The sequence below is a fragment of the Eschrichtius robustus genome, chromosome 3 (genome assembly GCF_028021215.1).
Source record: "Eschrichtius robustus isolate mEscRob2 chromosome 3, mEscRob2.pri, whole genome shotgun sequence".
Lineage (NCBI taxonomy): Eukaryota > Metazoa > Chordata > Mammalia > Artiodactyla > Eschrichtiidae > Eschrichtius > Eschrichtius robustus.
Genome location: NC_090826.1, coordinates 20,132,488 through 20,146,698, shown reverse-complemented (window position 1 = coordinate 20,146,698; position 14,211 = coordinate 20,132,488). Strand labels below are relative to the sequence as shown.

The 14,211-nt window shown below is 37.5% G+C and overlaps 1 protein-coding gene across 1 annotated transcript in view; it reads right to left on the bottom strand.

Annotated features, from left to right (window-relative positions):
* Positions 1-14,211, bottom strand: part of MACO1 (macoilin 1) — a 56,449-nt gene that overhangs the window by 37,833 nt on the left and 4,405 nt on the right. Inside the window, exons 2-3 of the mRNA XM_068539190.1 lie at positions 3,508-3,649; positions 1,815-1,941 (exon numbers count right to left, since the gene is read on the bottom strand). Coding sequence (XP_068395291.1) covers positions 1,815-1,941; positions 3,508-3,649 — 269 coding nt within the window. The remainder of the gene's footprint in view (positions 1-1,814; positions 1,942-3,507; positions 3,650-14,211) is intronic.

Sequence of the window (14,211 nt, the reverse complement as noted above, 5' to 3'; positions counted from 1 at the left end):
AATTTAGGGAATCATTATAGTTCATCAGAGTCAGAGATTATCTGAGCTCAAAGGCTCCCTTAAACACTGTCTAGATTACTCTACCCTCACATGACAGAGAAGAAGCTGAGACCTAGAGAGAATGACAAGTATAAAGGGCAACTCACTCGAAACTGAGGGCCAGGACAAGGAAATACAAGTAAAAACTGGTATATAGGAAAATCACTTTAACTAGAGGAAAGCAGACTAAGGAACCAGCATGCTAGCTTATAAATTCAGTCAGATATGAGAGAGTGCTGAAGATGGAGAAAACAATGCTCAAAGTGGATACTTTAAATAACAGAGCTGAATTGTGTCTTCTAACATGGGACAACATCATCCTTATAGCATTTAGAGAAGAAAATGAATGTTGCTCCAGAGAGCTTTTATTAGTTGGTGCTCCAACAGCGGTCAAAATTCTACAGGTTGCAGCTGGGCCTAGGAATCAAGTTTCATGCAGCTTTGCAGAGAAATGTGACGATCTGAGAGCCAATCATCACATCCCCATGCGTCCCATGTGCAGGCTTCATAGTGGACTGGAGTTATCAAAACATCTCAGCTCATCTTAGTTTGTAATAGCAAAAGAATACCTCTAAGAAGAAGGGAGGTGGCTATGTAGCTCCACTCAAGTCAGAACATACCTGAAATAGTACATTTTGGTTTAGAGAGCCACTAAGAACTAGGGAGATCAGAATGGTGCAAGTGCTTAAAATAACATACAAGGAAAAGCTGATGAAATCGGAGATGCTTTGTCTACAGAAAAGAAGACAAGAGGATATGACAGTGTCTTTAAGGCTCTAAAGAAATGTTAACATGGATGGAAGATTACACTCATTCAGAGTGGCTCTAATGCAGGGGTCCAATGTTTGGACTAGAGGGATGGTCTGTAAGCCCTTTAAAATTAAAAAAAATTTTTTTCTGTATATTCCTATCTGTTTTTTGGGGAAAGCCCTTTATATCCTCTAAGTGATCAGTGAGTCCCAAGACAGTCAAGACATGCTGGGTCAAAAGTGTAAGGAGGAAAATTCTGGCTCAGTAGGAGGAAGAATTTTCTATTCCAGTTGCCCCAAAACAACAGTAGTAAGTTCCCTGTCACTAGATTTTCAATCAGAGATTAAAGCACCATGTGCCAGGGATGCTGTGGGGACTCATGCCAAATAAGGGATCAACTAAATGACTTCTGACATTCCTTTCAATACTGAAGCTGAAGGAACATTCTTCCTATTTGGCACATGGCTGTCTTCAAGTCCACCTAAGTAAAAACTGCTGCAACTTTTTTTAAAAAATGGATATCTGCATAATGAGAGTTGGTAACTGAAATGTCTACAATCAAAATATCAAATCATAAAGGCTTAAAGCTTTGATTCAATAATAAAAAAAAATATTTTAAAGGTATATTATAATCTATTATGAAAAGGGGTCTTTAAAATGTCCACATTTATACATTACCAAATGTAAAATAGATAGCAAGTGGGAAGCAGCAGCACAGCACAGGGAGATGAGCTTGGTGCTTTGTGACCAACTAGAGGGGTGGGATAGGGAGGGTGGGAGGGAGATGCAAGAGGGAGGGGATATGGGGATATACATATACATATAGCTGATTCACTTTGTTATACCGCAGAAACTAACACAACATTGTAAAGCAATTATACTCCAATAAAGATGTTAAAAAAAGAAGGATTAAAAAAAAATGTTCACATTAAACTCAGCTCTAAATAATTTATTCAAGGAAATCACCACATTAAAAAAGTTTGAAACTAAGATTTCTATCCATCTAAGAAACCATTAAAACTTACCTGTGTGCCATACGTACTGAACCCACACATATGTACTAGCAGCAAAAAAAAGCCATTGTATGGGGATGAACAGCAGACATATTATATTTGACGTGAATGCTACACAAACAAAAAATACTGAGAAGGCCTAAAGGGAAAAACAAAATAAAAAACATATCTTAGAACATGTTAATTTCAAACAGAGATTATTAAAAGCACGTTGGACAAAATCTCTGAAACTGCTATGCAATAACTACAGAACAAGTTACAACAGGAAATTTTAAATATTTAAAATCACCCATATAAAAAGTAGTCGTTAATTTAGCATTAAAGAGTAATCCTATTTATGGCCTCATATCATGAAGAACTGGACCAGAACAAATTGAGGTTGATTCACAGTGAGTTTACTTGGACTCCACAGGTGGGTTACCTAAAAGAAACAGAATTTTAACACAGAAAAGGCTCCTCTCTCCTCACAAAATATTACTAAAGAGACTCATTCTTAAAGGATAGGCTGTTGGAGCACAGATGAAACACAACTGTGGCAAGAATTACACTGATGTTCATAATTTTAACAATGCAGCTTCCTCTGGACACATCATTATCTATTACTAACAGGACATGAGCTCGAAACCATCTTTTCAAGGCATGGATTTGCTCTGACCAAAGCACCAGGCCTGGGTAGAAGAGGTACAGGTTTAAGATGTGGCTCTGGAACACAACAGAACTACAGGTCAACCAAGGGAGCAAGCCCAGGCCTATGCCCTTGCTCTAATCCAGTAGTTCTCAAAACATGATCTGGGGATCCCTGGGGATCTCTGAGATCCTTTCAGGCAGTCTTCCAGGTAAATAATTTCATAATAATACTAAGGCATTATCTGCCTCTTTCATGCTCATTTACTCAGGAGTAGGGTGGTGTCTTCTAGAAGTTACACGATACGTGATATTGTAATCACCTGAGTTCACAAGTAGATATGAAAATCCAGCTGTCTTCTATTAAGCCAGACATTAGAGAGATTTTCAAAAATGTAGTCAATCTTCTAATTTTTTTTGTTTTGGAAAATAGTTATTTTTCATTTTAAACTGTAATGTGTATTAACATGTAACGGGTTTATTATTGCTATCCTTAAGTGAATTAAGTATTCAATTTTTATTTTAAATTTAAATTTTATTTTATTTTAAATAAAAATTTAAATTTTTTATTTTTATTTAAATTAAATAAGTATTAAAATTTTTTCCAGTTTTAATTTCTAATATAGTAAAAATAGATAGATGTAACCTACATAAATGAAAGCTTTTTGGAGTCCTCAATAGTTGTTAAGAGTGTAAAGGATGTGGAGCCCAAAAAGTTTGAGAACCACTGCTCTAACTCGAACCCAGTCACTAAGCCAGTGATAGTGGCTCCAGAGGTACTTCAGAGTAGAACTGGGCAATTACTGCTTTATCCACTACTCTGTCTTCCTCCTGAAATCCTCCCTCCCTCCCCTTCTTTTCACTGGAATGGTAGAGGGGGGAGTATAATGATTTGATCAGTGGGTTTAGACAAAATAGCCTTAAAGGCTAGTTTCAGTCCACAGACCCTGTTACTCAATACAGTCACCTAAGTATTGCTAATAAAATGTACTTTAAACAGTTTCACTATCGGTTATTGAAGACTTTCTTAGAAGGGTAAATAAATCTTTTACACTTGAAAAATATATATTAATAAACATACCAGTCCCTGGTATCTGAAGGAATCATAGACGCTTCTGATGAAAAGCCAAAATGGCCACAGGTATTCAAATCTGAACTCCAGGACAAAATCTGCCAGGAGGACAAGTGCCCACACTACCAGGAATTTCAGGTATAAAAACGTACTGCAAAATATAAAAGAATTCAAGGTCATTTGTGAAGAGCTAGAAAAAGAAAATTCACTGCTTTATTTAAAAAGAGACAAAAAATATCTTCCTATACTATGAAAACAATGGAGATAAAGGACAAAAAGAGATGCTGCCGTGGCCCACCTGAATTTTAAAAGCTCTGGTGTTCATTCTGAGACCCACAACTATCAAGATAAGATGATGACCCAAAATGCTTAATTCCATTTAAGATGGAAAAGGCCCATTTAAATCTCACCACTATTTTTAAATGTGCTAAGTATCTGACTTCAAAATACCGCAACACTCTCAAAATTAGAGCTTTCAAGCTGTTCTTCATTAGAAGAAATGTCATGGTTGAGTGGCTTGAAATTTACTGTTTCCCCACCCCTCAACATCTGTTTGAAGAGTCTTTGAAATTCTTGATGCACATCCCTACACGCTTGAAGAATTCTGTCTTTTTCCCCCCATTTCTCCTCTTGCCTCTCTCTATAGTATTCATCTGAATTAACCAAACAAAAACCAAATGACTTCCCAAACAGACAGAAATTAACTTAGGGAGCAGATGCCAATCACTTCTAAGGGCTGTGAGGGTACCAAAATGTACAGTAAAGAAAAAAACCCTGAAAGATCCCAGCCTTGCTCTAGCTGAGATGTTAATGTGTGCTCCCACTTCCCTTTGGACTTACGTTAAACAGAAACACACCCTGGTAAGCCAGTCAGAACACATATTTAACCACTGTGATATCTCAAAGCAAGGTAAGGACCTGGATTAAAAAATATATTTTTCATATAATCTAAAAGCCCATTCTTCTAATTCATTAGTTGTATCATAGATAACAGAAGCTTTCAGACTCTATCTATTAATAAGCCCCTAATTCTAGGTCTTTAATCTGGTCAATTCTGGAGCAGGTTAAATTTAGGTGTTTTTTTTTTAAAGGTTTTCTAAGATATACAGATGGGAAGTACCTAAAATTCACTTTGACTCGGGCAACAGCCTTGCATGGTGTTTTGCAATACAAACATTCCAATATTGCTGATTAAATTAGCTGTCTGAATTTACAACATGAACAATAAAATCAAAACTTTTAATAAATAATTTTGAAATATATTAAAATAAGGTACAAAAAGACTTACATTCTTGGGGGTAAAATTAACAAAAGCAGGATCCAGCACTGAGGATTCTTTCTATGCCCTATAAAGCCACACAGGTAAAAGATGTCAAGAACAGACACATATGACCCTTAATGTTACAGTATCATAATGATACATAATTTGCAACTAGGGTCAATTTCTAATACTAATTTTTGGTAGAACTTCTTTGGGCACGACAATAAGTTTTGATTAAGAGGTTTGCTGTAGAATCAAGGAACCCAAGGCAAACCACAACACAAGCTTGAATCTTTTTTTTTTTTTCCCATATATTTCTTTATTTATTTAGAGGCTGCATTTGATCTTCATTGATGCGCGCGGGCTTTCGCTAGCTGCAGCGAGCGGGGGCTACTCTTTGTTGCGGTGCACGGGCTTCTCACTGCGGTGGCTTCTCTTGTTGCGAAGCATGGGCTCTAGGCGCGTGGGCTTCAGTAGTTGTGGCACGCGGGCTCAGTAGTTGTGGCTCGCAGGCTCTAGAGCACAGGCTCAGTAGTTGTGGCGCACGGGCTTAGTTGCTCCATGGCCATGTGGGATCTTCCCGGATCAGGGCTCGAACCCACGTCCCCTGCGTTGGCAGGCAGATTCTTAACCAGTGCGCCACCAGGGAAGTCCACAAGCTTGAATCTTAAGTCCCACCTTTTAGTTTCATTTCATTAGAGTCATGTTAGCCAGGTGAGGACAGAGCTCTCATTCTCATTCATTAAATCCATCACTGATCCAGTGGAGAGTAAGGCATAGTTTGTTAGAAAGAACAACTGAGCCACGCAGGCATTCAGTAGCACAAATCTAGTTTGAAACTAGATTTCCAAGCATGGCTTTAAAAGTGAAAGGTTTTTTCCTTGTTTCTAGAATTGTTTCTAGGTTTTAAAGAAGAAATAATAGCCTTTCATCCATATTCCTAAGGCATTTAAGAAATGGCATGGAAATGTATTTACTTCTCTGATGAATCCTTCTCCCATGGGGCTGTGTCTGGAATGTAGCCGAATAAGACATGGTGGGTGCCTCATCATGTCTAGTTGTCGCTATTCCCCAAGTGGAGAAGACAGAGTTCTACCAGCTGCTCTCTGCCCCAAATGCTCCCAAGCATGGCAGGATCCTAGTCTAGCTGGCAACATACCATTTCACTGTTTAGAAAGCATTATCCTAAGAATGGCAGCCTGTTGAATACTTTTTAATAACTCAATCATTTAAACCTAAGGCATTACAAAAACGATCATCTCTGTTACAGTGACTACTCATTTTCAATTCTGTAACTTCAAGGGGGTTCCTTTTTATATATTTAATTTCTTTTCAAACAGCTGCTTTCATACCTCTGATGTTCCTGGACACCCAGTTCTTATGGAGTCACAGTTTGGAAGTACAGATATCTAAGGAAACTTGATCTTTCACAAACATGTGCTATACCCTCAGCTTTCCTCAGGCTCCCCTTCTAGGTGGGCCTGCCTCTAAAGTCAAGAGGCAATCTTAATTAACAGTTGATTTTACTCTAGGACTATAGTTTTAAACTTTATAGATTCATTTCAATCTAATAGAGTTTTAGAAAGTTTAAGACAGTTGCCTGATTCAGTATTCACTGAGCCTTCTATATCAGTAAATTATGCCTATCATCCTTCTATAGGTACATGTACAAAAGTTAAAAGACAAGTAAACTAAAATGACTGCTCATCAGTGTAGAAAACCTGACTAATTCCTTTCCTTCCATACTCTGAAGGTCGTAAGATTTTGCCAAATCCAAAGAGATGACATTCTAAAGGGGGAGAAAATTTTAGACAGGGGTTTTTTTTTAAATAAATTTATTTATTTTATTTATTTTTATTTTTGGCTGCATTGGGTCTTCGTTGCTGCACACAGGCTTTCTCTAGTTGCGGCGAGCGGGGGCTACTCTTCATTGCAGTGCGCGGGCTTATCATCGTGGTGGATTCTCTTGTCGTGGAGCACGGGCTCTAGACGCACAGGCTTCAGTAGTTGGTGGCATGCGGGCTTCAGTAGTTGTGGCTCGTGGGCTCTAGGCTTGCAGGCTTCAGTAGTTGTGGCACGTGGGCTCAGCAGTTGTGGCTCACAGGCTTAGTTGCTCCGCAGCACGTGGGATCTTCCCGGACCAGGGCTTGAATCCGTGTCCCCTGCGTTGGCAGGCGGATTATTAACCACTGTGCCACCAGTGAAGTCCCTAGACAGGGTTTTAAACCCTTAACATTCCAAAATATTTCTTTTAAACCATGACAAAAATATGATTAAATATAAAATATTTTTATATATATAGTTCATAATATGACTTATGGCTAACTTGCTGTTACTTTAATTCTCTGATCCAAATAAATTTACTAATTACTATAAAATATCTTGAACAAAAATTTAAAGCATAATTGCAACAAAAAGATACTTTCCATAATAATATATTGAAAGAAGGGCAGACCAATAATGTCTTCTGATGGTCTGATTAGCTTCTACTCTGGCTGCCAGTGAAATACAGAAGAGATATGCAAACATTAGGCTTAATGGTGGACTCTTTCACAGTGGATATTAACTATGGGATTCTTTTTTCCCATTCCATTCCCAATAGAATTCCCCATTCTATTCCTACCCTTGCCGTTTACAACCATTTTTTAAAATTGAATCTACTTAGCAATGCCCTCCATCTATGGATTAATCACCTATGATTAATGAGAAGTAGTATTGAACATTCTTCTTTTTCCATGTAAAGTGCACCTTCTCTCTAGTATCTCTAGCTGCTTGTCACTTAGATCATTTTCTGGAGCTCATATAATTACCACAGGGTGGCCATCAATCCTCAGTACCTGACCTTTTCCCTAGGCAGACTAATGGCCATTTAGTTCACTTGGGCCTCGCCACAGAAATGAGTCTGTGGAACATTTCACTGGCTGTGCTAGTAGTCACCTATCACAATCCCCAGCTTTCCTGTCCTCTCCGTAACAGCAACTGTGAATCCCTTTTACCTTTCAGTATGTAGCATGATACTTCTTGAAACAAAGTGCTTTGTCTCTACTGTTATTGAATACTTCTCCCTATTGGACATCACCTCCAGAATGTTTGCCCAGCCTCTTGTCCAGCTGGTATCCTGCAAAGGCTTATTATATGTAATTACAGTTTTGCTACTCAAAGTGTGGTCCATGGACCAGCAGCATCAGCATCATGTATGAGCTTTTCAGGAAAGCAGTATTTCAGGGCCCACCCCAGGTCTATTTAATCTAAGGCTGTGTATTAACCAGATCCCTAGACCCTTTGTGCATACATTAAAATTTGAGAAGTATTGGTTTATTGTATAAACTTCTCATAGTCATAGAACTTCCACTGAATTCCACAATTTCTCAGAAAGAAGACAACGATCTACTCAGATCGTCAGTACTTATCTCCAAACTGTTAGTTGTCCATCCCTCAACTGGGAACATTCCAACTGTTCAGGGTTAATTCTTCCATTTTTCTACATTTCTTTCTGAGTCACAGACAAGAGCCTAACCTAAATACAACTTTAACTAAATGAAGCACTTCCATTACTACTTATCCTTCAGCACGCAGCATGAACATCATTTCTTCAAAAAAGGCCTCCCTGACCCCACAGTAAAGACTGTTACCCCATTATATGTTCATACAGCATCCTGTACCACAAGAATATTATAATTAAATAACATTTTGTATAACTAATTGTTTAAATGTAAAGTCCACAAGAAGAACAAAGGAGCTGCCCATTTTGTTCCCTGCTTTATTCTCAATGCCCAGCACAGAACCCTGCACACCAGAGAAACTTAACAAATAGTTGTTGAATGAATGACCTGCCATGCATAAGAATGTTTAGGACCAACAGTAGGGCTTTTATCAAAGCACACACTTACAGTGAAGGTAGAGGGAAAGATGATGCACAGGTGACTAAGAAGGGTGACTGAACAAAGCAACACCAACGAAGATAACAAATACAGCTTCTGCCTGAAGGATTACCATGCACCTGCTCCCAATCTGTTCTCACTATTTTTCCACTAGGAAGAAAGAAACCTTATCAGCCTTGCTCTTCATGCCAGACTATCACTCCATTTAGCCTACCTGCCACTGGTTCTGACTACTGTGGGGGTCCTCAAAGTATCTTCTATTGAGCCTAACATTAAAGAAACCTGCAAAAATGTAAAACCACACCACTCTTCTCATGCATTTATTATTGTTATTTTTATATGAACTAGTAATTATTTAAAATTTTTGTCTTAATTTCTAATCCAGTAAAAATTTTTAGATATAACCCATACAAACCAAAGCTCTTTGGGATTCTCAATCACTTTTAAGAGTATAAAGTGGTCCCAAGACAAAAAATTTGAGGAACGGTGGTCTACAGAAAGTTGTGCATGAGCCTCAAGACTAGAACCACTGCCACGTTCTGCAACCACATCCTTGTGTAAAATCCAGAAAAGGGGAGCAGCGTGAGAAGACCTAAGCTGTTCTGTACTTTTCTTTTCTATTCTGGGCCTCCTGCAGACTGCAAAGAAAACCATTCTAGAGTCAATCACTCACACACACACACACACACACACACACACACACACACACACACTCTCATACTTATATACATACACAGCCACTGGAATGACAAATCTAACAGTGTGAAATATGTCCAATTTAAAAAGAAAAAAACCCTAGAATGAAAATCACTAAAAAAGCTTTTAAGAATTGTGTTGTATAGTATTTTTCTAAAGTACTATATGACTATTAAGATATCAGGAACAAGTAGTGTAACCTAATGCAACTGGAAAGTTTAAAGTTTTAGAATTTCTGCTTCAAAAACACTGTTAATAGTGCGGACTCTATGGGGTTTGGGATTAAAAGAGGTAAAGAAGACATCAGGAGAAAGAAGACAACCCACAGGCCCTAAAAAATTGTGTTAACATTGTACAAACATTAGAAATTCATTTTATAAACGAATCAAGTATTATGCTTCATATCTTTAACAGTAATAATCATCTACCTAATCATACCTTATGTTTATATCGCACTTGTGTAACTCTTCCAAAAGCTTTCATATTATCTCATTTTATCCTTACAACTATGACATAAGAAAGGCAGTTATTATCATTTTATAGGAAAGAAACCTGAGGAACAGGGAACTAACAGGCTGCAGGACACTGTTGAAAGAGCACAGGAATGGGAGTCAGGAGACTGCAGAGAACAGAGTGAATTCTACATGCACTGCTGTGTTGTTGCTAAAAAATTATAAATAAATTTCTATGTAAAGAAATGGACACAAGATTAAATAAGGAGAAAAACCAAGAAACTTTTGTGTAAAACAGAATTCTATTTTTGTTAAGAAAGAAATATATATGTTTGTTTATATGGATCAAAGCAGAAACCATACTTATAAATTATCTAACAGGGCTCATTCCAGAGCAAGAGGACTAAGCTCTTTTATGTTATACTTACACATTGTCATACTGCTTTAATTTTTTATAACAAGCACGTATTACTTTTATTTTCATAACTCTTCATTTTGAAATAGTTTTAGACTTACAGAAAAGCTGCCAAAATAATACAAAAAACTCCCTTATATCTTTCCACCCAGATTTCACAAATGATAAAACATTTTCTCAAGTTTCTATCATTCTCCCCCTATATATGTATACATAGTTTTTTTCCTGAACTATTTGAAAATAATTTGCAGACATAATGTTCCCTTACTCCCTAATTTCTTGAAAACAAGAATATTTTCTTATATAACCACAGCACAATTATCAAAATCAGGAAATTAACACTGATACAGTACTATTATCTGATCTACAGAAGTTATTCAAATTTCAGTAATGAACTCACTAATGTCCTTTATAGCAACAGATAGATAGACTGATCCATTGATCAATCAATCCCAGTCCAGAATCACATTTTGCATCGTTGTCACACGTATATTGGATTATTTAATGGAAAAGAGATTCTCATTTTGTGAAGGAAAAAAGATTAATGGCCTTGCACAAGACACTCCTGGTACCTGTTGCTTCACCTGAAAAATAAAGATAATGACACCTGTCCTTCATGTAGTAGAGAGTTTGAGAGGACCATAAGAGTTATTACACATAAACACCGTTCAGAAAGGGTGAAGTAGCACAAAAAGTAAAACAAAAAGAGGACAGACTTTGGGGTAAGGCAGATAGAGGTCTCTATCAAGTGGTGAAACCTCCTGTAATCTCAGTTTCCTCACCTGTGAAACTGAAGCTAATATCCTTACTGGAACTAAATAAGAGAATGAAGGTAAAATTATAATAGTAACAGCAAACAACTTTTTGAGCAGCTCTGTCTGTGTCAGGCACTATGTTAAGTATTTTACGTGACTTATCTCAATTATCCTTATAACAATCCTATAAAGTAGGTAATATTATTTACTATCTTCATTTTACAGATGAGAAAACTGAGGGTTAAAGCAGGTAGATGACTTGTTCAAGATCAAATAAGTAGTGTCGGGGACATTAATTGAACACAAGTTCATATGATGTTAAAGCCCATATGCTTATCCATCACATTGGACTTTCTCATCTCTTACTAAATGTTTGATAAATATTATTTCCCATCTTTATATCCCTTTGTGTATACATATTCAAGTTACATAATTCTTTTTTTAAAATAAATTTATTTATTTATTTATTTATTTATTTTATTTTTGGCTGCGTTGGGTCCTTGTTGCTGCGCACGGGCTTTCTCTAGCTGTGGTGAGCAGGGGCTACTCTTCGTTGTGGTGCGCGGGCTTCTCATTGCGATGGCTTCTCTTGTTGCAGAGCACGTGCTCTAGGCACGTGGGTTTCAGTAGCTGTGGCCTGCGGGCTCTAGAGCTCAGGCTCAGTAGTTGCGGTGCTCGGGCTTAGTTGCTCCGCAGCATGTGGGATCTTCCCGGACCAGGGACAGAACCCGTGTCCCCTGCATTGGCAGGTGGATTCTTAACCACTGCGCCACCAGGGAAGCCCCCAAGTTACATAATTCTTTAATTCTCCAAGAGAACCAAGTTTTAAAAAAATGAGCAGATGTGCTTTATGAAAGAATAAACACTCAGTACCTTAATTCATAAACTATGAATTTGTAAACACACTATGAAGCTCTGCAGAAAAAGACGTTAAAAAGTCAAATGCTCTTTACAGAAATAGCTATGGCACAAAAGATGGGACAATTCAAGACTGCTTTCCAACAATATTCATACTCATAGAATGGTCATGGTAAAAGAGAAACATGTAATTTAAAAATAAAAAGACAACTCATTTTTTAAAAAGCCAAAAACACAATGAACCATGAGGTATAGTTTGTCAAGTCTAGAAAAAGACAAGAAAATAATACTTATTACACCTGAGACAGAAGACTCCAGCCTTAGTATTTCTCTCATCTGAGACAGGAGTTTTTGTTTGACCATGAACATGGCCCCCATTTTCTCCAGAGCTCGTGACCTCACTACAAGATGGCAAAGTACTGACTTTAGTACTGAGCAGCTTATTTGGTTTTTAAAAGTGTTTTGAAGATGAGCAAAGTAATAATATAATTTAAAAACAGAACGAGATTATTTCTAGCCACCTCCCCTGTTCTGGGTAGGAAACAGATCCCAAACAGCCTTAATGAGTCAGTGATCTCTATGGATAGACCTGAAGTGGACTAGGTGCACCATTTCCATCCACTAAATGCAAAACCTGTAAAACAGAAATGGCAACAGAGGAGATGGGGTGAGGGATAAATTACTTCTGATGTTATAACCCCGTGAGTCAATGTGAGCATATCATCCTTAAGGGCAGCAGAGGAAAAAATACAAAGGAATGAAAGCCAGTGCTATGAAGGGGCTTCAAAGTCTGGGGATGACAGGCATCTGAGAAGGTTGATGAGCTGAGGCCAATTTGATGTCAGTTAAATTAAATGCCAAAGTAAAGATAGAAAGCCTCAAAGAATATACTTTAACAGCTGATTACATTTTTTAAAGTTTCCATTACCAGAATGCATATGCCTGAAGGTGAGAGACCTTGAGGAAATAGTCACTCCTCAGGTATTTGAAGAAATCCACGATGGGGAAAAAAAAAAGTCCAGCAGAGGATATGTGTTTCTACTGTTGGTAAGTACCATTCTACTTATGCAGCTTGTTGAGCAGAGAACTTATTTTTCTTCTGGACTTATTTCTTGAAAACTATCCAAGTAAAATAATTACACCCAAATCTGGGAAGCCTAGAGAATAAAGTAAAAACTATATTTGAAGAGCACACTAAATTTCATGAAGAAAAGTAATCCAATTATAGTATTTCACTTTGATCTCAACTAAGTTTATAAAATTTCTATCTGACCCTCCAGACTCCACAAGATACGTGTTATATCTCGTTATAGCCCCTTAAGTATATCATCTGGATGGTAGCCTAGAAAATGACAAAACAAAACACACATACATACACATAAAACCCCAAAGGGTTAATATGGAGGAAATCTGGGAGAAATGGCCAAAGAAAAAGACTCTGGAAATAAAAGTGCTTATAGAACATGGATTGGGTCTACAATATATAGGTATATAGCAAGAAAGTGAAAATAATAAGCTATTAAGTCTACCATTAAAATCAGTCTCCAAATCTAGTGAGGTTCAAGAAAAGCCACGAGGTATCAATGTGAAGAAAAAGGAGAGTATCATTAACAAAACAGGAAGTTTTTAAGCCAATAATCTGGAATAGATCACATTCCCTCCTTTCCCTGCCTCAACACACAGCAGCAACTTAAAGGGATTTTCAAAACATCTAATGAAATGAAACTGCCAAGAATGCTCAGACGAGAAGAATCATAAATGAAAACTGGAGGAAAGTACTTTTTTTTTTAAGGTAGCATACTACTAGCAAAAATTAAGTACAAAATTCCAGTGTGGCAGATTTGTTTCAATGTATTTCACAGAAACTACAAATACAAGGGTTTAGCTGAACACCTCACTAGAGGTGAGTGAAAACATTTCAATTTCTAATTTCTCCATTGTACTTACCCCCCTCCCCAATACCCCTCTAAAACAATATTGCATTTATCACTTTTATGTCAAGTCCAGCATAGTTGAAGTTAAGGCCTACCAAGATTACCAAAATGCTTTTAGGCTGTGAGGTTGCAACACTGGTATCTGGGGTTTCAGTTGCAGAACACATGTACACTCAAGGCAGCCAAGGGTCATGCCAGCCTCCAGTGGCTTTAGTAAGCATAGCCCAAAGGAGTCTAAAACCAGGCTTAGGAAACATCATTAAGGTGGGCAGGAAAAGCAGAGAAGTGAAATCTCTGGAGATCAGATTATTTAGACAAGGGTCTGAAAAAGGAAATTAGGAAGCTGAGAAGTATGTAAACTTTGACCATTTAGAAAGTCAAAGGCCAGAAAACTCCTCTCTGAAATAAGGATGGGAAAAGGTACTGTATATACCAGGAAGTCCCGAGTCCTAAAATGTAAA